Source organism: Sorghum bicolor, chromosome 7 (assembly GCF_000003195.3).
Source record: "Sorghum bicolor cultivar BTx623 chromosome 7, Sorghum_bicolor_NCBIv3, whole genome shotgun sequence".
Taxonomy (NCBI): domain Eukaryota; kingdom Viridiplantae; phylum Streptophyta; class Magnoliopsida; order Poales; family Poaceae; genus Sorghum; species Sorghum bicolor.
Genome location: NC_012876.2, coordinates 62,800,030 through 62,825,344, shown reverse-complemented (window position 1 = coordinate 62,825,344; position 25,315 = coordinate 62,800,030). Strand labels below are relative to the sequence as shown.

At 45.5% G+C, this 25,315-nt stretch overlaps 3 protein-coding genes across 3 annotated transcripts; 2 read left to right on the top strand and 1 right to left on the bottom strand.

Annotated features, from left to right (window-relative positions):
- On the top strand, window positions 328–3,876 carry LOC8062407 (probable pre-mRNA-splicing factor ATP-dependent RNA helicase DEAH5). The gene has a single exon (XM_002445784.2). The coding sequence runs from the start codon at window positions 449–451 to the stop codon at window positions 3,662–3,664; it is 3,216 nt and encodes a 1,071-aa protein (XP_002445829.1). The 5' UTR covers window positions 328–448; the 3' UTR covers window positions 3,665–3,876.
- Window positions 5,704–10,586, top strand: LOC8060965 (UBX domain-containing protein 1-A). The gene is made up of 13 exons (XM_021464924.1): window positions 5,704–5,850; window positions 6,418–6,513; window positions 6,836–6,912; window positions 7,215–7,285; window positions 7,931–7,985; window positions 8,294–8,355; window positions 8,456–8,537; window positions 8,675–8,745; window positions 8,829–8,910; window positions 9,348–9,422; window positions 9,505–9,579; window positions 9,895–10,014; window positions 10,122–10,586. Exons 2-13 carry the CDS (start codon window positions 6,420–6,422, stop codon window positions 10,302–10,304), a joined length of 1,047 nt encoding a protein of 348 aa, XP_021320599.1. The 5' UTR covers window positions 5,704–5,850; window positions 6,418–6,419; the 3' UTR covers window positions 10,305–10,586.
- On the bottom strand, window positions 19,319–21,732 carry LOC8060964 (polycomb group RING finger protein 6). Its single transcript, XM_002444667.2, has one exon. It carries the CDS (start codon window positions 20,427–20,429, stop codon window positions 19,563–19,565), a length of 867 nt encoding a protein of 288 aa, XP_002444712.1. The 5' UTR covers window positions 20,430–21,732; the 3' UTR covers window positions 19,319–19,562.

The window sequence follows — 25,315 nt, the reverse complement described above, 5'->3', positions numbered from 1 at the left end:
GCCGTGTCCCACTACTTCATAACTGCGCTCGTCCGCTCGATAACCGGCATTTGTTGACGTATCTCGGCAACAGCTAGGAAGGTAGCGGGTCCATCGCGGCTTCCTGTGCGGGTGCGGCTGTGCCTCTCTCTCGTCCCTGTTCTCTCTCACGTGCCTGTGTGCATCGGGCATCTGCGACTGTGCGAGGGTGTTTCGTTGCGCTGCGGCTCGAGTCGGACTCGGACGCCGACGCGCAGCACGTGGCAGATCCGCACCGACGTAGAGTTGGCTCCCTTCGACAATAAAATCAGCGAACAAACAGTACTTTCAGCCCACGGACAACGAACAGGGACACCCGCAGGCCGCAGCCCCGCGCCGCCTTCCTTTCACCGTTCCGTCCCACCGCCGATCCCGTGCAGTGCAGGTGCAGCACTAACACAGCGCCCAACCCCGTGCCGCGCACGCGGCTATGGCGGCGGCGACCGGCGCAGGTGCGGTGAGCGAGGGGATGCGGCGGCTCACGCAGCTCTCGCTCGTCTCCAAGGTCTGCTCGGAGCTGGAGTCCCACCTCGGCGTCGCGGACCGCGTCCTGGCCGAGTTCGTCGTCGACCTGGGCCGCGCCTCCGCCTCCGCCGCCGCCTTCGCCGCCGCGCTCAGGGACCACGGCGCCGAGCTGCCGGACTACCTCGTCCGCTCCCTCCACGCCGTCATCACCGCCATCCCGGACAGCGGCCCCGCTCCCCCCGCCTCCCGTGGTGCTGGTGCCCGGGGGCGCGTGGACAAGGCGGCGGGGGCGGGGGCGGACGAGGACCAGGAGCCGGAGTTGAACCAGGTGCGCCGGGGGAGGATCACCCGGGTGGGCGACGCCGGGTGCTTCGTCCGCCTCGGCGCCGGCGCGCGCGGCCGCGAGGGCCTCGTGCACGTCTCCCAGATGCCCGGCGGCCGCCGCGCCACCGTCACGCGCGGGCAGGAGGTGTTCGTCAAGGTCGTCTCGGTGGATGGCGCCAAGCTGGGACTGTCGATGCGAGACGTCGATCAGGATACCGGAAGGGATCTCCTGCCTATGCCTCGAAACCGTGGGGAGGAGGACGCGCCGAGGGCAAATCCGCCAGCTGATCGTGCCGGAGCCGCCGGGAGGAGGAGGAAGGGGGTTTCTGGGATTTTCGTTCCCGATGAGAACGAGGACAAGGCTGGTCCTGCGCCTCGCAGGCCAACTAGGCGGATGACCTCACCGGAGAGGTGGGAGGTGAAGCAGCTGATTGCGTCGGGGGTGTTGGATGCCAAGGACTACCCGGTGTTGGATGAGGATGATCAGGGGATGTTCTACCAGGAGGAAGAAGTGGAGCTTGAGATTGAACTCAATGAGGATGAGCCGGCGTTCTTGCGGGGAAAGGGGCGATCCTCGGCTGACATGTCTCCAGTGAGGATTTCCATGAATCCCGAGGGGTCGATGAGCCGTGCGGCAGCACTGCAGTCTGCGCTTATCAAGGAGAGGCGTGATATTCGCACCCAGGAGCAAAGAGGAATGGTTGATGCAATCCCCAAGGACCTTAACCGGTCATGGGAGGATCCCATGTCAAGTGGTGGAAGGTATCTGATGCAGGAGCTGGTGGGCACTGGACTATCAGCACAGAGTGTGCCGGAATGGAAGATGACATATGGGAAGGCCGGAACATATGGGCAGAAGTCGAGGCTTTCGATTCAGGAGCAGAGACAAAGCCTTCCAATATTCAAGCTGAAAAAGGAGCTGATCAATGCTGTTAATGACAACCAAGTCTTGGTGGTTATCGGTGAGACTGGCTCAGGGAAAACAACCCAGGTTACGCAGTACCTCGCCGAGGCAGGGTATACTACAAAGGGAAAGATTGCATGTACTCAACCTCGCAGGGTTGCTGCAGAGTCGATTGCAAAGCGAGTAGCAGAGGAGGTTGGCTGTCGAGTGGGTGAGGAAGTTGGTTATTCTATACGCTTTGATGATTGCACAGGACCTGAAACTGTCATCAAGTACATGACAGACGGCATGCTCCTACGTGAGATTTTGATGGATGGAGACCTGTCTTCTTATTCAGTGGTCATGCTTGATGAGGCACATGAGAGAACCATCTACACAGACATTCTCTTCAGTTTGCTAAAGCAGCTAATTAAGCGGAGAAGTGACCTCAAGTTAATAGTCACTTCAGCCACTCTTGATGCTGAGAAGTTCTCTGGTTATTTTTTTGATTGCAATATTTTCACAATTCCTGGAAGAACGTTTCCAGTTGAGATACTACATACTAAACAGCCAGAGAGTGACTACATGGATGCTGCACTGATCACGGTATTGCAGATCCATCTGACTGAACCCGAAGGAGATATCCTATTGTTCCTGACTGGCCAGGAAGAGATTGATCATGCTTGCGAACGTCTCCATGAGAGGATGAAGGCATTCGGTGGGGACATACCAGAGCTGATAATTTGTCCTGTGTACAGTGCTCTTCCTACTGAAGTTCAGTCGAAGATATTCGAACCAGCTCCTCCTGGTAAGAGGAAGGTGGTCGTGGCCACCAACATAGCAGAAGCATCTATTACCATAGATGGAATTTACTATGTTGTTGACCCAGGCTTTGCAAAGCTAAATGTCTATAACCCAAAACTGGGTCTGGATTCACTGGTTATCACCCCGATCTCTCAGGCATCAGCTAAGCAAAGAGCAGGGCGTGCTGGACGTACAGGTCCAGGTAAATGTTACCGTCTATACACTGAGAGTGCCTATCGCAATGAAATACCACCAACAACCACTCCAGAAATTCAGAGGGCTAACTTGGGGTGGACGGTTCTTAATATGAAGGCAATGGGAATAAATGACCTTTTGTCATTTGACTTCATGGATCCTCCAGCATCTCAAGCACTTATATCAGCTATGGAACAACTGTACAGTCTCGGTGCCTTAGATGAAGAGGGTCTTCTTACCAGGCTAGGGAGAAAAATGTCCGAATTTCCACAAGAACCACCTCTTTCTAAGATGCTCCTTGCTAGTGTAGACCTTGGATGCAGTGACGAAATACTGACAATCATTGCAATGATTCAGACTGGGAACATATTCTATCGACCAAGGGAGAAGCAAGCACAAGCAGATCGGAAAAGATCGAACTTTTTCCAGCCGGAAGGCGATCATCTCACCCTACTCACTGTGTATGAGGCATGGAAGGCAAAGGGGTTTTCTGGACCATGGTGTGTTGAGAATTTCATTCAGGTAAACTCACTAAGGAGGGCACAGGATGTGAGGAAACAGCTTCTTGAGATTATGGACAAGTTCAAGCTCAATGTCATCTCTGCTGGGAACAATTCCACCAAGATAGGGAAAGCCCTTGCCGCTGGATTCTTCTTCCACGCTGCAAGGAAGGACCCCAGTGGAGGGTACCGTACCCTCGCTGATCATCAGCAGGTTTATATCCACCCGAGCAGCGCTCTCTTTCACCAGCAGCCACAGTTGGTGATCTACCATGAAATTGTTATGACAACGAAAGAGTATATGAGGGAGGTCACGGCGGTGGACCCAAGATGGTTAGTAGAGTTGGCACCGAGGTTCTATAGGTCAGTGGACCCAATGAAGATCAGTAAGCGAAAACGCCAAGAAAGGATCGAGCCTTTGTACGATAGATACAATGAGCCCAACTCATGGCGCCTGAGCAAGCGCCGCTGGTGATTTTTCATCATTTCTTGCAGAGCTTTGATGTAATGCTACTGTAGTGTATATATTAAGGTGCTCTTTTAATGCATATGCTCAGATGATTGCAATGCATGATACATGTATAGTTTTCTCTTCTTAAAGTTGTAAGGCTTGTAAGGAGTACTTTGTCCCCCTTTGAACAGGACGCCAAATGATGATGAGCTTGTCACAGTGATTTCCTTGTTTTCTGCCGCTGCTGCTGCTGGTTTGATTGAAACTGATTGAATGCTTATTACAGTGCGGTTACACATTAAATCTGGGTATCCTTATATGTAGCAAAAACTATCGTATTTGAGAAGATACCTCTTATGACTGGATCTGTGATGATATACAACAGGTTGAAAGAAGGACCAATGTGGTACTGATTTGAGCTCTGGTGTAGTCCTTGTATTAGCCTTTTGCTGTTTGATCTAGCTTTGTAGGAACCTTCTGTGCTGATGTGCTCCAATCTGTGTTTCCTTTGGCTGGATTGTTGAACTATTCTTGAACAATAAAATGCTAGTTTCATGATTATTGGTGCCAGATTCTGGAGGTTATGTTTTTGTCTTACATCTTCAATTTTTAATTGCCAGGCTCCAACGCTATTGTGTTTTATGCTCAGTTAGATCCTGCTGTTGCTGGAGCTGTGCACTGAGGCTTTATTTTCCATCTTGTGTGTGCATTGTCTGATGCTCGTGTTCCTGATAGTGTCTGCATTTTGGATGGCTGGTTAAAGATTACAGGAGCTCTTCTCAAACAGATTAGTGAGAGTCTCATTAATCTTCTCAAACAGATGACAGCAGCTCTGTGAGACAAATACCATGCAGAGACAGTTGTTGCTTCAGTTGTTCATTTCTTTTCTGTTTCCCCCCCTCTGTTCACTCTTTGCTGACCCCTGACCTGGCTTTTACGCACAAATTCCTCCTGTAGATAGCAGGTTGCACCGAACAGAAGTTCAAATCATGTAGAAGTTTTCTGGTGAAGCTGCAGTCTGACATCTTAAAGTATTCATCTTGCTTAAGATGAATTTCTACAAAACTCTCCATGGCCAATGCATCCGCGGGTTAGACATGATCCCTCAATGCCAATGGAGAGTATTCATCGATGACAGCCTTGGCACGGCTCAGTGCCTTCCCTCACGATCATTCTCATTGTCTAGTTCTCGGTTAAAAAACCAAGTATCTATGCAGGTTCCCAGTTCAAAGAGTTTCAATCGTGGAAACTTTTATGTGCCTCAAAGCCGTTGAGGCTTATAATGACTTGACATTGCTTGGTGATCTATGAGGCTCCGCAGACACTGGGAAACACAATGAGACCACACTTCTGATGTTATTGATCTTCAGAAAGTACTATGGGCGATGGAATTTGGCATTTGGTGGTTCATCAGACTTGCGGATAGCAGAAGTGACTGTTCTAATCCCTTAGACTGTTCGATTACTGATTGCAACTTTTGGAGAATATGGCTGTGCGGTGGTACTGCTGATGCTGCTTCGTGTGCTAAATATGCCCAAATGCCCTGACATTTATCTCCATATGTTCTCATTTAGGGCTCTTACCATGTGTTTGGAAGTTTCATTCTCAATCCTCATATTATTTCCAACAAAATGTGTGATGAGCTTATGTATATGGACTCAGGACTAAAAAATTTCAGGACTCAGGAGGCATTCAACTTGACAGAAATACCAATTACATTTTCCTCTGTTTGTATCTTGTATGACTCATGAACTAAGGAAATGCTGACTAGACAATTCAGTTGTATACTGAATATCATCATCTAATACTTGAGGTACACCAAAACTTCAGTGTTACTCTTTATTACTCCCGTTGATTTTCTTAGTGAGTTAGTTTATATGATCTTGTAAGATGTAACCCAAACAAAGGAATCAATCTATCTGTGAGTAGGCTGTTGATTCAAGAGGGAAACCCTAAACATGAAGGAAGGTATAAGTTACTGCAGGAAGAAAGAAGTCACCCGAGTCTCCTGAGATCACCACAAGACCCATCTGGGAAGAAAAGACAAGAATGAAGTACAGAAGAAGCAAAGACCTAATCCTCTACATCTAATTTTCGTATTCCCCTTTCCATTTGCAGTAATGCATTGCTCATTTCTCTACTTATAGAGGAAGAGGATCATACATCAGCTTGGCTCAAGGATAACAAAGTGAGGAAAGATATCTGAAAAGGTAAATTTCCTATTCATAATTTCATCATCCTGTTCTGTCATCAGAATTTCAATGCAACCTGGAGATCTTGTGATATTCATCAAACTTGTTCAATCTTGTGCTTTTCCATTGCTTGCGCTTTCTGGTTCTTGTGCCGCTGCTTTATAACCTGTAATTTCAGGTTAGCTTTTTCTAGTGTCCTATTCTTCCATGTATAATGATTAAGGCCAACATACTATTAACATTAACAAACTCACAGGTCCTAAGATGCCTCAGAGAACACATATGTTAGTTCTAATGTAAATTGTAGAACATTATAGCTTTCATGTTAGACGTAGAACACAATAGTTGCACATTAAACTCCTATAAAACAGAGCTTAAATTATGTAAGATCATGGGGGGTTGGTAAATTGTTAAATTGTTTCTACTTACGCAACTATTTTGTCTAGTTAATTATTAGTTGTATGCAATTCTGGTTGAACTGAGCCAATAGTTTCAGATGGCTATCTATTTCCCCCATTATCCATTCCCTCTAGTTTTGCCTTTCTAGCAATTGGCTGCAATTATTTTTGTTCATCTATCTTCTAGAGATGGCTGTCCCACAAGTTGACAAGAAAATGCTTGGTGAACTTGAGGCTATGGGATTCCCAACTGCTCGTTCAGTTAGAGCACTCCATTTTTCAGGTATGTATTTCAAACAAAGTTACTGTATACAGGTTTGCATCAATGTTTTATGTTGATGATACACCAAATAGAAACTACGACATTTGGTCCCTTCTATGGTTGCAAAAGTTATGTTTGTGTATTTGTGCCCATCCAGCTATGCTTCCATGGTTTGTGTGTTTTCGCTATTTACTAATGGCATTGGCAGTTGATAGATATGCCATTTCATAAAAATGGAAATTATGCAAAGCTCTAGAAACGTATTTGTTGTAAATATTCAGTAATATTATATCTTTACTACGTAGTTCAGTGAATTGGAGAGGTAATAATATGTCTTGATCAGGTAATTCCAATCTCGAATCTGCTGTAAACTGGCTTCTGGAACATGAAAGTGACCCAGACATTGATCAGCTACCATTGGTAGGTTATTTCTTAACAATGAATATTCTTCATTGGCAGAAGTCCTTTCTCAAGTTTTCACTTCATGGAATTTGACAGCAAGCTAAGCCTGTACATATAAATAACCACGAACTATTTGGTCTGAGATTGTAGCTTGGAACCTTTTCAAATGTTGTTAATATGAGGCTGTGAAGCAACTGGCATCATAATACTTGACACTATATTTATATTTTCGATCAGGTTGTATAGTCAAGGGAGCATTACTGTCACAATTTCACTACATTTGAAACAATTTGTTTTAATTGCTCCCTTGTATGGTCTAGGTTCCAAGAGAAATAAGCATTGAATGTGGTGACACATCAAATGAAGTAAGAAATGACGTTCAAGAAACGAGGTTTGTTTCTGTTCCTTAATGATTTCATAGATGATTTGCTATGGAAATGTCATATTGCCATTTCAGTGGAAAAACTATCAAATCCAAAGTAACAATGTTAAATATCTACCTCAATTGAGGAATCAGCAATCTACAGGATATTTTGTATGAATGACAGTGTCAGTGTGTGATGTCATATAATAGCACTTGAAGTCTTTGCCACCTCAAAATCAAAACGTCATTCTTTTTCTTCTTCGGAATTTCAGATGACCTTCTATCAAGTGTCATTCTCTTTTTCTTTTCTCTTTCTTTTTTGGTGTGTGTGTGTGTTTGGGGGGGGGGGGGGGGTCCTTCAGCCTGCCCACTTTGTAAGACTATAAGACTACACTTCTGTGTCATTCACTAGGAAATGGAATTATCAAATGATTAGTGATCATGTTATAGTTCTTGTAAATATGCTTGTATCAGTATGATATACTTTCTATGCGTAATGTAAGTTCAATAGGAACAGGTCATTCAGTTAAATGCTTGGGTGACTCGGTTAAATGTAACTACCTCAGTAGTCAGATATACTTGGGTGACTCGATGCATGTATTGATCCACATTTCTTTTTCTTGCTATGGTATGCTGTTGCAGTGTAAAATGTATGGCATACTTGTCTTGCAGGGATACTGTGCTGGAGCAGAAACCTGAAGAACAGACTGAAACTGGAAGACAGAATGTACTTAGTTTCTTCTTTTTTGGTATACGTATCAAATACTTCCTTTAAAATTCCATACCATTTTTTGAAGTAAAATTTCATATCATATTGAGTTACATGCACCGACAAATTTACCCAAAAGCTTAAGCTATGAAGAATGGTTGGAGTGTAATCATGCTTTTTTAACATTCAACGAGTTCATTTACCAATATATTATGATTTAGTACGTTGCTATCACTTGTTAGCAGCTTTATTTCAGCCTCCTATGGGCTGGAATTAGTTTTCCGTTCTTTGTAACATTTTGTGTCACACCCAAACTTCTCTCTTAGGAGACATCCCAGTTGGAACGAGAACCAAATGCAGATGAACAGGAGGAACAAGATACAAAGAGGTGTGTACCTTGCTTTACATTATTAGTAGTAAGTTGCTCACATTTTGTTTATCGATCACACATTCACCCTAGTATCTAGTAACACACTTGTACTTCTCAGGATATTAGCACTATACAAGCAAAAACGAGACGAGGAAGGAAGAGCAAGAGGGCGAATACGAAATCAATTACAAGAGGATCAGGTATTGCGTTTTTTTTAATAATTCTAAGAAGTAAAATGTAATACATACTACAGCAGGAAGTACAAAATGTGCTTTATCGCACTGTCTTAAGTATATCCTGTGGCCATTTTCTTGTCCACTGAATGTTCTTTCTATAGAGGGAGAGGATTCGAGCTGCTAAAGATCTTATGGAAGCAAAGCGAACTCTCGAGGAAAATCAAAGAAAGCGGTATGTTTCATATGCATGTCTCACATGCACTATTTCCAACTCCAAATTGCTTCTTGAAGAAGTGACATTTTTGTTTACTGTAGGATGATGGAAAGTCGGATTGCAGATCAAGAGGAGGAGAAAAGAGCAAGAGAGAGAATACGACAGCGTATAGCAGATGATAAGGTCTGTTGCAGCAAGCTGAAAATTCTGCTTAATTTATACAAAAAATTCTGTAGTACTTTACTGTATTTTTTTAGCATGCTCATAATTCATTCAATAAACCCTTTATCTTTGACATTTTTATTACCTTGGATTTCAGCAATGAAAAATCGTGACTCTATGTTTATCAGAGTCAGATGAAATATTGCAGCCTTTCTTTATATTTTTTGTGCACTGTGTGGATTTTTTTTATGAAGTTGTGTGGATTTTATTAAACCAAGTAGTTCCCATTGGTTACGGTCAAGCTTACGTTTGAATCATGAATTGTGTTCAAGGGCGCTTGCTGTCACAAAAGTGACGTCATTTTCTTATTCTTTAGAAACTGCGTCTCATTTGGCTATTTCCTTCAAAGTTTTCCAGTGATATGCGTCCCGATGCCTAAGTCATATGCTTTTGAGCAGGCAGAAAGAAGGAGACGGCTTGGTTTGCCACTGGAAAGTCCTAGGGCTTCAGCTGCAGTCATAACACCCACAAAGGTCGAAATGCCTTTCTACATAGTCACGTACATTTTACGAGCTAAACCTCCAAGCACATTCGTCACGTACATTTTAACTGCAGGTGAAACCTGTTGAACGTGTCGTCACATCAGAACAACTGAGAGACCGCCTGCGAACTCTGAAGAAGAATCACAAGGTAAAATGATCCCTTGCAGATACTATTTCTGATCCATGTTGCTCTTAGTAGATCATCTGGCACAGAAGCATGGGGATGCTGAATACGATGCTTTGTGTATATACTCTGTGCCCTTCTGCATCTTGGTTTAGATCAATATTCCAGGGATGCTCAGTATTAGTCTTTCTTAGCCTGTCTTTTGATCTAGTGTAGGATTGGTGTCGTTGTGCTTCTCAATTGCTTGTCACACTAAACAAATACAAAGATACGACTGATCCCTGTGTTACTCGGACGCCAGGAACCATTGAATGTGTTTCTCTGCCACATTACCTGTAGGATGACCCTGCTGCTGTCGCAAGAGCGTACCAAATATTGCTCAAGATTGTTGCCAACATAGTGAAGAACCCAGAAGAGGAAAAGTTCAGGAGGATCCGGCTCAGCAACCCTGTTTTCAAGGTAAAACCAAGAGGACCGGGCATTTCAGAATGCTGTGATCTCATCTCACCCCATAGGCCATATCTTCAACTTCAATTCACACCTCGTGCTCTCTGCAACAACAACAGGACAGGGTGGGCAGCCTGCAAGGTGGCGTGGAGTTCCTGGAGCTGTGCGGGTTCCAGAGGCTCAGCGGCATCGGCTACCTGGTGATGCCGAGGGACAAGATCGACATGGCGCTCCTCAACGCTGCTGGGGTCGAGATCGCGTCGGCCATGGAGAACCCCTACTTCGGGCTGCTCTCCAAGTGACCGGAACGGAACGGAACGGACATCATGGCTGCTTCGTCTGCTTTCCTACTACTAGCCCATGGACCATGGTATACTAAACTGGAACGGACTTCACTGTAACGGATCGGCCCGTCACGGCTTGACCGGGATCTGTCGTCCCTGTTTGCCGGTGACGTTGTACAGAGTAACCCCTGGCGAAAATAGAAACGTGTTAGGTGGGCATGCTGCATGCATGCGTGAAGTGAAATGGACAATAATATCTCATTCAGGATAAAACAAAATACAGAGTGCTGCATTTGGGTTTTCGAGTATACTCGTGTTCCTCAGCGTACAACGCGTACATGGGCAGACCTGAGGACAGAGGCCTTGTTTAGTTCTCTGAAAATTTTGCAAAATTTTTCACATTCTCCGTCACATCGAATTTTTAGACACATGCATGGAGTATTAAATATAAACGAAAATAAAAACTAATTGCACAGTTTAGTCGAAATTGACGAGACGAATCTTTTAAGCCTAGTTAGTCCATAATTGGATAATATTTGTCAAATACAAACGAAAGTGCTACGGTGTCGATTTCTCAAAATTTTTCGGAACTAAACAAGGCCTGGGACTGTCGTGTTGCCGATGGGGGCAAAGCATTGAATGGCTTTTATTCTCTCCTGGGAACGGATGGGGAAAAGACCCGTGCTGCATGGCGGCACATGACATGCTTTGTGCAACGTACTTGCTCGTATTCGGATGGGATCATGGCGGCCTTGTTTAGTTGTAAATTATTTAACAAATATTATCCAATCATAAACTAACTAGAATCAAAAGATTCGTCTCGCGATTTACAGACAAACTGTGTAATTAGTTTTTGTTTTCGTCTATATTTAATGCTTCATGCATGTGCCACAAGATTTGATGTGACGGAAAATTTTGAAAACTTTTTGGATTTTGAGGTGAACTAAACAAGTGCCACCACGTACTACTATGTCCTGGGATGCATGTGGACCACGCCACGCATACGCATCCTTGGGGCTTCGGAATCGACAACACAGCAACTTGACGCTAATGCTCCTGGCTTCCTGGGATCATCTGTCTAATCCATCATCATCTGGTACTGAAAGGCCGCGCAAGCTTTGTGTCGATCTACCGTTTTTTCTGAAACAATGCAGGTTGGATGAGCGCAATGAAACTGTATGACGCTTTGTGTTCCTACACGCTTGGATGTGTGGATCAGCCTTGCTACATGCGAGTACATCACAGTATCACACGGCAGCATTGGATGGGGCTCTTCTCTAGCTCCTCGCAGTCCATGGATTGATTATTGCTGGTCTGGTCGTCTGGAACATGGGGCTCTCATAACTCCAAAGCTACAGCACAAGTCTAGAGTACCTCGCTGCTAGGGATCTGCATCATGTCACGCATGGAGTACGGAGTTGGCCATGTACTGTACTGTACTGTACGCGGCGTCTTCCCGGGGCTGTTTGTTTGGACGCCACAGTAGCAGCAGATCAGCACAGCAGCGGCGGCAGCGAGCCAGCGAGCCGTTCTGGTCGATCAACGATGGAACGGCAGCCGGCGCGCCGGGCAGAGCATCGACGTCGGCCTGGCACGAGCACAACGGTCTTCCTCTTCATGGCATGGGCGTGGGCGCGCGAGCGAGCGACATGGGCGAGCGAGGCGTCTGTAGCTAGGCTCTTTTGCTAGCCCTAGGCTGGCACAAAGGCAGGCACGGATGGGAATGGGGATGGGACGGGACGGGACTGCACACTGCTGCTGCCCGGTGGGGCAGGACTGGGGGAGGACCGGAGGAGGAGAACAACAGCGAGCATCGAGCAACGGGCAGTGGCCGAGCTCGAGATGGGAGGGATCCGATGCCAGCCAGCCTCCCGCCTCGCGCTCGCTTGGCCGCTTCTTCCGCCGCCCTAGCTCCGTGCGGCCGGCAGGCGTGCGGAGGAGGTTGCGGCGTAATCGCGGCCACGGTCCGAGCCCGAGAAGGCCAAGGCGAGGGATCATTTTCCTGGCGCCGAGTCGCCGATCGACCCACCGCCACCGGGGTCCGCGTCCGCCCGCCCGGGGAACGGCGCAGCGATGAATGTGCGCCCACGTCGGCAACCGGATCCGTCCGTGCGGAGGAGAGCGCGGCTCAACCACCGGTCGACGTGCTTTCCTGTAGCACGTCCAGTCCATCGCTGTCTCTCCGTCTCTATCAGCGTATAAAAGACAAATTTGATATTAAAAAAAAATCAAACGTTTTATAATTTAAAATCGCTGTCACTCAGACGACCCACCGCAGTCCAGACTCCGCCGCCGGGTTTGGGAAAGCGGGGCCGCTCCAAAATCCCCAATAGTCATTAATTCATAATAATAATTGATTGATATGATACGATAACTAATAAGAATCAATTCATAAAATCCATACTAATCAAATTTTTTAATATTTGACTAATTTTATAAAAAAGAATAACAACATCTATAACATAAAATACATATACTATAAAAATATATTTATGATAAATCTAATGATACTAATTTGATACCATAAATCTTTATATTTTTTTTCTAAAAATATGATCAAAGTGTTTAAAAAGTTTGACTCAAGATAATTCTAAAAATTGGTTCTTTCGTGGACAGGGGGAGTATGTATTCCGTACAATATATTTTATATTATTATTTATCTAGAATCTAGTATACTTGTTACATTTGGATATCACACTGGATAGATATTTATATAGATAAAAAGTTGAATGCGAATCATTATTCAAACTACTCGTTTTATGTTAGGCCAGTCTCAATGGAAAGTTTCATATCCTAGCTTCCAACACATCTGATTTTGGAAACAGTGCAGAAGAGTTTCATAGGGATGAAACTCTCTCTGCTCTCATGAAACTCTTATCATCTCTCACTTTATTAATACGGTGTCATATCAACATATTTAATGCTCATGAAACTCTGATGAAATCACATTGAGACCGTCCTTAGTAAACAAAGATATCTAAAATCAACAGCTTTGATTAAGAGATTAGACAAACATAATAGCACCTCAAAAGTATGATAAATATATATATGCATAAGTGTGCATTAATAATTTTTTCTATGCTTTTACACATGTAGTTAGTGTTCACAATAAAAAATATAATTTTGTAAGAAAATATGAGAAAGATAGGCAAAATATGTTTTGCATTGTAATATTTATAAGAGCATTATTTTTTTCATGTGCATCTGATTCATTTTCAAACCTACTTGTGGTTAAGACCCTATTTAGTTATCACCTAAAAACTTTTCGTTTCATCATATCCAATGTTTGGACACAAGTATGAAGCATTAAATATAGATTTAGAAAATAACTAATTGCATAATTTGCATATATTTTGCGAGACGAATCTTTTAAGCCTAACTAGTCTGGAGAGTAATTGCTATAACTTTTTTTTCCGAACTAAACAAGGCATTACTAGTTACGCCTCATTCGGATCCAATTTGCACTGTCGCATTGGATACTTGATACCAATAAGGAGTATTAAACTAATTGCATGGATGAAGGCTAATTTACGGTATGAATCTCTTAAGTTTAATTGGGCCATGATTTTATAATATGGTGCTACAGTAAATATGTGCTCATGATGGATTAATTAGTTTTGATAGATTCGTCTCATGATTTAGCCATGGCTTCTGCATTTAGTTTTATAATAACCTCATATTTAGTCCTCCTAATTAGCACCCGAACATCCAAATATGACAAAGGGCTAAACTTTAGCCAAGGATCCAAACACCCTCTCACTCGGTCCACAAAAAGAATTTAACTATGGATCTTGTGTTGGTCAAACTAGTTCAAATTTGACTATGTTTATGGTAAGTACTATTGGCATCTATCACCTCCATCCCTTTTTAAGAGTCGCTCGAGAGATGTGTCTGTGAGAGTTGCATGTTTTTAAGCGACCGAGTAACTCCAACAGTTTTATATTTTTTATTTGGTAAAACATGGAGTTTACCAACTCACAAATGAAAATAGTAAAGCTAAGTTCATCTCCAACCGTTTTCCATAATTCTTTTACAAAAATAGAATTATGGGTCCACTTGTTGCCCGAGTTTTTTTCCTCATGTGCCACCAGTTCCCGCGGTTTTTGTTTTCCTTTGTCAGTTTGCGTGATCGTCGCCGATTGCATCCAAGTCCTCCCAGGGAGGCATGTCTAGGCTAGCTAGCAGGCACGACACCGATGGATTCTAGGTCGCTGGAGACTCCATCAAGCCGGCAACTGGAACTCCGACGGAAAATGACGACACCATAGAGCAATCACGTGGGAACTCCGATGGTGGCGCACATGAGAAGGAGTAGGTGTGCGGGAGAAGGATACGCGCGCGGGAGGAGTCTCTTTATCGCGCAATCAAGCCTCACGGACTTTTGCATATATGCACAGTTTGACTCTTCATTTGCCAAGTTGCCAAATTTGCCAAAGTCAATTGTCAAACCTTTGGAGAGTAACTTTTGGGTTTTTTCCAAAAAAAAACAAGAATGCATAACTCAATTGCAAAACCGTTGGAGTTACTCTAACATTGAGAGACAGACTAGTATGTCTCTAAATAAATTTATAAAAATATATTATATAAAACTAATCTAATAATACTTATTTTATATTATTAATGTTAGAGTCTTTTTATAGAACATTAGTTAAAGTTTAAACCGTTTGATTTTTCAAAAAACGAGAATTATATTTGTGGAGTAAGTAATATTTCCTATGTCCTAAAATGAATATTTTTCTCAAAATCTTATAGATAAGTCAAAGACAGTCGACAGATGTACCCCCTCTGTAATATAATGTTCTAGAATTTTTTAAGACAACCAAAGAAAATACTCAATTGACATACGTACCTATACATTAAACCTAACTACAGAGTTTCTCTTTAAGTTATGATTTCCTTTTTAACAATTTTTGTCAAATCTAAGTATAGTTACTACACAGATTACATTATATTTCAGTATAAATTTTAGAATTTACAGTACACTATATTTTAATATAGAGGGTACCTTAATCTTCTTTACTTTTCTTTCTTTTCCTAGAAGATATCTCTTGATTTGACAGCCCGTGATCACCTTTCGTATTAGGGGGACAATGTGTTTGTAGAATGTTATTTTTATATAAATTTTAAATCAGAGAAAATTATTTATTTTGAAACGAAGAGTACATTTAATTAAATTCAAATTTGTTTGACTCATACAAAAGAAAGAATTATACTATTAGTACTGTTTACAGCACGTTACTCGAGCATGCATCGTGCCATTGCATAGCGTGGTGAGGAGGGATGATAGCACGGGCGTTGGTTTGTGCTCCACCACTATCCACTAGGGTCTCCAATCCTAGGAACGTGGACGCAGAGAATTCCAAGAGAAAAGCGTCAAGGGAGTTTGGTAGCTTTACCGCGAGATTCATGCGCGCTGTGTACCAGGCTACTGCCCTAGGATGGGAGTACTAGTTTTTTGGGGGTCCTTGACAGCGTGTCACTCTCACTTGTAGTAGCTCTAGAGACCAGAGTTTAGACTCTAGAGTATGCTTTTGACCAATGACCATCCTAATATGATGTAGGGCAGGATTACCTTTCTTTCACTATCATTCCTCAAGGAAAAAAAAGGACTCTCTTTCACCATCACTGTTGATCATACTAAGACTGACTCCAACAAGGGTGACCTAAACAGCGTACCTATTTCACGATTTGCGTCCTTCACAGTGAAAGAACGCAGCACCCAAAACCGTCCACCTCTAACAGCCAACCCAACGCAAAAAAAAAGAAAACAGAGCCCAACGCCACCCGCCTCCCTCACCAATCCCGGCCAAGTGCCGCCCGCCTCCCTCTCTGGCAAGCACCTCGAGCTGCAAGCTCAGCCCGAGATCTAGTGAGGCACTGCGCCCCTTCGCACGGACGAGCTCCGCCCGACATCTCCTCCCCTTGCCGACGCGGGCTCCTTCATCTGTTGCATCACGAGCGCCGCCGCGGGCGAGGCCACCGAGCTGCGATCTCGGCCCGACATCCGGCGAGGCGCGGCGCCCCTTGGCACGCACGAGCTCCGCCCGTCCTCTCCTCCCGCTCGCCGGCGCGGGCCCCTTCGCCCGTCGCCACACGAGCGCCGCCGCGGGCAAGGCCATCGAGCTGCGAGCTCAGCCTGAGATCCGGCGAGTCACGATGCCCCTTTCAACGTACGAGCTCTGGCCGTTCTCTCCTCCCCTCGTCGGCGGCGACCCCAAGGTGCTATTCTCGCAGGACCGAGCTCTGGTCATCCCCTTCCGGTGGGCCCTACGCCTGGGTGGAGACGCAGAACGACGAAGAGAGGACGCATATTTGCGTCGCGCGTCCGCACCAACCCAAAATGCGTGGCTCAAGCCTGCGAGTGAGGCCTTGGGGCCTTGTTTAGTTCATAAAAGGAAAAAGGTTTTGAGTACTTAGTATATTTATACTTATTATTGTAATATCTAATCATAGACTATGCAAACTTTGAAAAGATTCCTCTTATAAAATATATACAAACTATATAATTAATTATTTTTATCTATATTTAAGATGAAGAGCGTTATGTACAGATTCCGAGAGCACAGTTCCAACAGATTCATGAAACCACAGTTCCAACAAACGTGGCGCCAGTGTCACAGAGTGAAGCCCGACCAAAACCGTCAAAAGTCCATGGCAGATCTCTCCCACGTCCCACGTGCTCCGCTCACCCCCCCCGCGCGTGGCACGCAGCTCGCCCCCGCACGCCAGGAATCTCGCGTGCATCGTGCCGCACCCCGCCCGGCCGCCGGCACCCCCCGCGCCGAAGCCGATTTCCTTTGGCCGGCACCGCGCAAGCCTCCAAAGTCCAAACCCGCGCGCGCCGCCTGCCTGTTTTTTTTTTTTCCACGCGCTCTCGTCACGCCCTCATGTCGCCGTCGCTGTCCATGGGATCGTCGGATCGATGATGACAACAAAACGCATATCAACGGATAGCGTAGCTAGCTTCGCCCGCCGCCGGGAATGATTAAGGCCTTGTTCAGTTTTCATTTTTTTTTGTTTCCGGATAACATAACACTTTCGTTTTTATTTGGTAAATATTATCCAATTATAGACTAACTAAGCTAAAAAGATTCATTTTACGATTTATAGACAAACTGTGCAATTATTTTTGTTTTTATCTATATTTAATGCTTTATACATATACATATACTACAAGATTTGATGTGACGGAAAATCTTAAAATTTTTTAAGGTGAACTAAACAAGGCCTAAGATTTACATCCAGTGGGAGTCGTATCGTATACACTGAAAAAGAAGACAAGCTGTATTATAGAGCGGAGCATCGGCGTTGAACAGGTTAGATTACGGCCACATTCGGGCTGATGATAATTGATTGATTCCGCGAGTGTCCCAGTCATATGACGAGCCCGATGTATAACAATAACAATAATTGGAGCTGCGACGCTCATGGTAGCTTACCCAAGTACCCAACCGGATCACGTACGTCAATGGACCCACACCCAGCCTATGCGACACCACTGAAGTCGCTAATCGCATGCACGAACGAAGCCCACCGGGGTTGATGAGCCGGCGGGCGTTGCACTGCAGGCAAATGTTGGGTTTGGTCTGGTCCAACGGCCGAGCAGCCACGCACACCACCAGTGGCCTGTCGTCGTTTCCAGATATGATCATTCCCTACTCCAGGAGGAGCAGGCGTCCAGGCCAGGCCAGGCCTCACCCAACCCAACCCAACCTCGTACCGCCTGAACCGGGAGGCTGTGGTGGTTGCTATGGTACCGATGCTTGGCTTGCTTTGCTGCGTCCCCGAGCGGTTGGGGCGGGGCCTCCCGCCAAGCTCACAGCGTGCCCAGGCCAGGAGGAGGAGGTGAGCCGCTCACCCAACCGGCGGGTTGGAGTTGGAGACCTCGAGCTCGAGTAGGAGTACACCCGTAGCGGCATCGGCATTGACAAGTGCCGGGGACCAACCAGGGTCTCCCTACTCCGGCTTGCTTTGCCCCCGCAACCAGGAGGCTGTTCCGTTTTTCGTTTGGGTCCGCACCAACGAGGCTGCACCGGTTCGGTTCACTTCACCCCCCGCACGATAACTGTTGCTAGTGCGCTTGTGTTTAGCGCTAAGTGTTGCGTCTACGAGTGGCTCACACACTGACACACACACACATCACACAGCTGGGGAAAAAAAAGCCCGGCCGACGGCCCCAGAGTAGTAGTGTATTTCCAAAGTCGACGTAGTGGTACGTGACGACGTGTCGTGCGTATCTCTGCATCCGTCGGTGTCAAAGAACGTATTATGTATGATGAGAGAAGCCACAAGGCTATCCCGCATGGTTTTCTTTTATGCCTCCCTCCCCTAATGACATCACGCATCTAATCAGAGCTTGAAACGTTCAGCGTCTCACGTCGGAAAGCGTAGAAAATACAGGACGGAAAGCGTAGAAAATACAGGGAAAGTGCCGGGCTCTTAAACTTATCTATCAAATATATTATATATCAGTATTTTTCTTTTGTAATAAATTAACAAATAGTATTATCAGACATGTTTACACAAGCGAACACAACCATTTAAATGAACTCATCTAATCAGTTTTCCCCATTTTTTCAAAAAAAAAGAAGCAAATGTTGACAAGCGCGCACTACATAGTACATACACCAGCAGTTAAATGAACTCATGCGGTAGGAATGCAGGAGTGGACAAGTATTTTGGACTAGGGAGCAGCAGTATAAAAAATTTGAAACACCACGCGCGGATCTCCAATGTATTTTGGACAGTAGAGGAGTATCCCGATTCCTTGAGATCTTGAAGCAGTGCGTGCTTGCTAGCTGGCCAGCAGCAGCAGCAGCAGAGAGTTGTAATTGAATGAATGAATTGCAGTGGGTACTAATCTCGGGTCAAACGTCATCTCTTTACTTTTAACCAGCCACGGTCGGTCGTGGCTCACTTTTGACTGTGAGATCGGTTAGTTAGTTCGTCCGCTAGTTCATAATCGCAAGAAAGAACTCGCTCGATCGATCCAGTACAGCTACTGGATTCGGGAGCTGAGGGAAGAACAGAAATGTGCAGCACGGAAATGTTTGATTTCTTGCAGCAATCAAAGTCGAACATATTGTAATCTTTTCACAGCGGGAGCATAGCACAAGAAGTGGAGGGCGCACAGGGAAGAGAGTTTGGAGATCTATCTATGGCGGCTGGATCCTATTTAGGGTTGGGCGACGATCCGAAGAGGTCGGGTCCTTGTTTCGCGACGCGCATTTCGCCGGACGAGGTGTCGGTCGGCACCGGCACCAGAAAGCGGGGGGGTCAGAAGATGTCGAGGACGTCGACGATAGCGGCGTTGCAGAGCGGGCAGCGGCCGCGGCCGGCGAGGAGCTCGCGGGCGCAGGCGCGGCAGAAGGTGTGGCCGCAGGGGATGAAGGCCGCGCCCTTGGCCCGGGCCATGCACACGCAGCAGCAACCGGCGACCACGCCTCTCCCCGCCGCCTCCGGCTCCAGCTCCGCGTCGTCGTCGACCGGTTCCAGCGCCTCCAACGCCGCTGAATCTTCTTCTTCTTCTTCTTCTTCTTCTTCTTCGGGCTGGGTTGTGGCGCCCGGAACGGCGCTCCACTGCCGGTCCGTCTGCTCCAGGAGCGCCATCAGGGAGACCCTCTGCTCCTGCTCCTCCTCATCTGCCGCCGCGGCCGCGGGTGGAGGCGGGGGAGGGGCAGGGGCGGCCTCGGCGGCGGCGAGTGTCGGTGCCGGCGGGGAGGCCGTGGCCGTGGTCGGGGGTGGCAGCGACACGGCGCGGCGGACGAAGGGGTCGCCGGAGGAGGGCCCCGAGGCGGGAGGTTGGTCGTCGCGGATGATGTCGAGGAGGGTACGCGCCGCGGCCGCGGCCGCGGCCGCCGCGGCTGTAGCGGGGGACGACGACGACGGGGGCGAGAGCGAGAGCGACGGCGACGGCGCCGAGACCTGCCTCTCGGCGGCCATGGCGGAGGCGAGCGTGACGGCGGCGCGGCGCCCGGCCGACGCGAGGTCGTCCTCGTCGCGGAGCTTGAGCAGGTCGCGGAGGTTGCAGGACCCTGCAGCGGCGGCGCCCCCGGGCCCCGCGACCGCGACCGACGGCGCCGGCCCCACCGCGGCGAGCTGGTCCGCCAGCGTCACGCTGCGCCGCAGCACCCGCCCCTCCATCCCCCCGACGCCAAGCAAGTCGCCGGCTCGCCGACGTCCACGCACGCACAGGAGACCGGGAGCTGGAGCCCGGACAAAGGCTGCTGGGGAACCGAAGCGCCTATTCTAATCGGCGGGCGGGCGGACGGGCAGCAGCAGGCACGCTTGTGTGGACTAGTAATAAAAGTGAGGGGCGCGCCTGGGGAGGTGTGCGGGGGCGTTCGTCTCGTCTGGGGGATCTCGCGTGCGGAGGAGGGTGTGATGAGGGCGCCGCGTGGTTCGCGTGCAGTGCAGCGGGGCTCGCGCGGCGCCAGGCGGGGTGGAGTGCGGATCTGCCACGGTAAAATCGGATGCCGTTTGTCGGCCGTGGCGTGGCGAGTGGAGTGGTGCGTGCGCCCGGGGGCACCGCACCGGACTGCGGAGCCGCCCGTCCGCCGTGCCGTGCTGCTGCCTGTGTCTGTGAGAGACTCTGGCAACGGAGGCGGCGGCGTTTGCTGGGCCGTGCGAGAGACTCTGGGCCGCGTGCCAGCTTTGTTCCAGCTGCTGGACCTCAACACGTCAGAACCGAACCTTCCAAGCGCCGCGGCCTGCCTGCCTGTCCTGTGATCCTGTCAGTGAACAGACAGCGAGTACACCGCCAACAGAACGCAGAGTCACACGGGGCTACTCGCCTGGTGTTCGGCGTATCCGCATGCTCCGTCCTCCTCAAGGTCAAGGAAACACAGACGCACACAAAATGAAAAACAGAGGTACTAGCGACATTTTATTATGGCATCGGCGAGAAAGGAAAATTCCGAGTCGCCTTGGACCCACAGCTTGCAAATCATCGCCGCTGGCGGGCGCCGCAGCACAAAATTTCACCTCGCGTCCTCACTTCGGTTAACGCTCCACGGTTCTTGCTGCACTAGACCGCACGCACTGCTCGACGCTCTACAGTTTACAGAGTACCAATCACATTTGTCTTGGCAACGTATACGCAGTGAACGTTCTAACATGTGGTTCAGAAGGTTTTTTTTTGACAATTGCAACCCGCAGCACCAACTACTCTGTCTTCCTCGACTGAAATGGGAGTGCCAATTCAGACAAATTCGGTAGTCGGTACGAGCCTATAGCAAATCTAGGAACCACAATGACGTATCGGTGCTGCATGACGTTTTCTGAAGGACTTGCATGGTGGCTGACAAAGCTCCAGAATGAACATGCATGCGTCTAGGATTTTGCTTTAGACAGAATGTTAACGTGGAGGTGCACACTCAATATTAGCAAACTAGAATGCTAGATCTACTGGATAGGAAGGAGAAACGTGTTCTGAGAAAAGAAAGAAGTGTTGCCTTCAATACTAAGGGCTTGACCAATGCAGACACATGTCAATTGGTAGTCTCAGGATTACCCGTTGGTTAAATAAATTGAGGCATACAATATCACAACGCAAGTTATCTTATCCTTGGTTCTACCATGGTCCCAAACGTCACTTTTAGTTGTCCTCTCTTTTTTAACCATTCTGACCAGGACAAACATGGCTACTATCCTCAGCCACACAATGGGCGCTTCTATAACCTCCTTCCCTTTTTGTCAGCTACTAATTCTTTTATAGAATTCTATGGAACTATGCGTGACCACCACCAGAGATGATATGGATGCCCGTTGCCTATGTGGTGGTTGGGGCATTACGCCAGCAGAGCTCACTGCGTTGGAGAAGCCCTAAGCGGTTTAACTTTTCCCGTGAGACAGCTAGAACAGAGAAATGACTGTTGAACTTCTTCCTTGAGTGACGCCAACAAAAGTTCTGCAACGTGACATCAATGATTAAACCAGTGCTATCTCTGTGATGCTGCAAATTGTACTTCTAGAATGAAAATAAGCAATAATAAACCTCTAATTGAAGCCTCAAGGGTTATTTAAAGCATGTTACAAGTAATGGCTTCGACCAAAACTAAAAGTTTTAGAGAAAAAGTCAGTGCACAATGCATGTAAATGATTAGTTCTTAACACTATCATCTGAAACAACCTTACAAAGCATGTATGACCAATTAACCAGTTTGGCTAACCCATGTGACCCATTCCATTCATGGGTTGATACTTAAGACAAAATTTGCCAAATAGTATAAAAAAGATATCAATCAACCTGTTAGATGAATCAAAACCTTCAATGCCATGTGACAACCTAGGTATGATCAACAACCTAACATGTCTAACTGAATCGGATGACAATCCAAAGAGTTGTCATATCTTATGTTAGACATGTCTTTGTTTTCCATCATCTCATAGAAAAGAACATAAGGTTGGCACTTGAGAACTTCTTCTAGAGTGACTTCTCTAATGTTACTATCGTCTGCACAAAACCATGAGGAAGAGTTGCTGCTCTGTTGTTGCTGATTTCTAATCTTGCTTGCTCGAACATAGGCAACATAGTGTCCCACATTCATGAATGGTCCACCACGGTGCTCTACAACAGCAGCTAGACGATAGATGGTGTTATTTTTGTCCACCGACCTAAACATTGGAGAAAACAATAAAAAAGTTAAAAATCAAATGTATGGATGTAATTATTATAAATTGTTACCAACCATAACTATGCCTTCCCTGATCATATATCCTCATAAAATATTGTTCACAAGAAGCCTATACAAATAAACACCTCTTTCAAGTGACTACAAGTTATATGTAATAAAAAAGGTCATCGTATAAAGCTTCACAAATATAAAGATGGCTATCATAAAAGAGAATGGTAGGTTTATTTGTATCACCAACACCAGAAACCATATCAAACAACCACCTTACCAACAAATAAAATTCTACTAGAAATGGCATTTAAAAGGTACCACATAAAAAGAATTAATGAGATCTGAAAATATGTTTTTAAATATCCATAATAAAGTGATACACTGTTAATGTGAATGGATCTGTAGACTGTAGTAGATAGTTTGTCCATTATATTCATATTTTCATATATGATAATTCTATTATACAAGGAAATCTATTGAAATTAATTCACTAAAATAGTCTAAATTAAATAAATCACTAACAATTTTTATTCTAGAACAAGACTGTAATAAGAAGTTAAATATAGAGGGTTCTGGTCAATCATATAATAGGAAAAAAGATACTTAAACTCAGTTTAAATTCATTCTCAAACTTGAACCACAATGAGTTGAAAACTATTTTGGTCCTAGTAAAAAAGAGTACTTACCAGTAGCAACAATGACATATGTACATTCTATTGCAGCAATGAATCGTCCTAGAAATATTATTTAGTTATGTGAAGAACTAAGTACCTAGAATCCATGAATCGTCCAACGTCAAGAACCTCCTTAAACATCACATGGGCTTCATTTTTATGGTACTCATTGCCATTCTTGATGTACCTCTTAAGATGAAGGGTTAATACAGGTGGCAACTTCATAATATGAGGCTTTTGAATAGCACGTCCACTCCTTTCTTTCTGTTCATATTGGTTGTCTCCTAACATATTTGCGCTAAGATCCAACCCTACTTGCTTCCTCAAGTCTTGATTTGGTGGGATGAGATTATGATTGTGTTGGATTGTCAATAGGTTGGCTTGTTTCTCATTTGAAAGGAAACAACATGCAACTTCTTGAACACCATCCTGATATTCAATTTCTTTATGACCACAACTCATCCTTGAATTTGCTCCAATAGTATTTGTATCTGCCATTTGTATAATTTCACTCTCTCCATCATAACCATCTTGTTGTCTGTAATAGGAAGATTTGCATTCTACAAACAAACTGTTCAGTTCACTAGATTGCCTATTTGGGCATGTTGTCATGTATGACTGTTCAGTATGGCCTCTATCAGTTGCTACCCCATCATTGGTACCTACCTCTATCTGCTTAACCTTCCTGCTTTGATTAGTACTTGGATCCATAGGTACCTTGGAACAATCACAACTCCGTTCTATCACCTCTTCTTTAAAAAACAGTGATAGACAATCCTCAATTGTTAGTATACAATTGCTATCCCCTATTCCCTTGCCATTATGATCTACATAGCTGCATGACGTCATCCATGAATCATGTTTTAGTAGGGCAATAGGTGGAGGTTGACCTATATCTTCTCGATATGGGGAATCTATTGTCATGTGAATCATTTGCTCAACTTTAGCATCAAAGATGCTATGAGGAACAAAACCAGCAGAATATAGTGGCTCCTCGGTGCACAAAGGATCATGTACAATAACATCCTTGCTTTGCCAGGTATGTTGCTCTTTAGCATAATCTGCATAAATGAGAATATAATACTTAATTTTAATGATGGCAATGCTCTTCTCTATCAATAGATAGATTGGCAGAACTCATGTCATTATTTTAAACAAAAAATTAACCATAATAAAGTATCATGCAATAAGTAATTATCATCTTCTACACAATTTTTAGTATCTTTATTACCCTCCACTTTCAAAGCAGCTTTATTTATTAGAATCCGCTAATTAATTTAAGCAACGTCTTCTAGCGAAAAATGGATACATGAAGAGAAGGCTATAGTCTAGTGGAATTTTTAACTCCTATACACTAGAACAAAAAACCTTGCTAGGTTAATATATTTTTTGAATGAACATTGTCAAGTTAATATGTTGAATGTTGAACATTCTAATCAATTTTATATGTTAGCAATCTTTTGCATTTAGCAAGTGTAAAGAGTCCTTAACAATTTTCTCCATTTAGCAAGTGTAGGAGACCCACTTAGAAAAGTAACACTTTTATAGGTTGATTAAAATAGATAACAAATACAACCATAGTGTTTAAGTGTTCTACTATTTTCTACAATTTTGGTTCCTCGATAATGGCGTGGTCAGTGGCAGAATCAGGGGCTAGCAGGGGCCATAACCCACCTCCCCAAACACAGCGAAAAATGTTAATACCTATAAAAAATTCGATTGTATAATA

Coding starts and splice junctions, on each gene's coding strand:
- LOC8062407 (XM_002445784.2), top strand. CDS start 449: ATGGCGGCGGCGACCGGCGCAGGTGCGGTGAGCGAGGGGATGCGGCGG.
- LOC8060964 (XM_002444667.2), bottom strand. CDS start 20,429: ATGGAGGGGCGGGTGCTGCGGCGCAGCGTGACGCTGGCGGACCAGCTC.
- LOC8060965 (XM_021464924.1), top strand. CDS start 6,420: ATGGCTGTCCCACAAGTTGACAAGAAAATGCTTGGTGAACTTGAGGCT. Junction 9,423..9,504: donor CAGTCATAACACCCACAAAG/GTCGAAATGCCT, acceptor TTTTAACTGCAG/GTGAAACCTGTTGAACGTGT. Junction 10,015..10,121: donor TCAGCAACCCTGTTTTCAAG/GTAAAACCAAGA, acceptor CAACAACAACAG/GACAGGGTGGGCAGCCTGCA.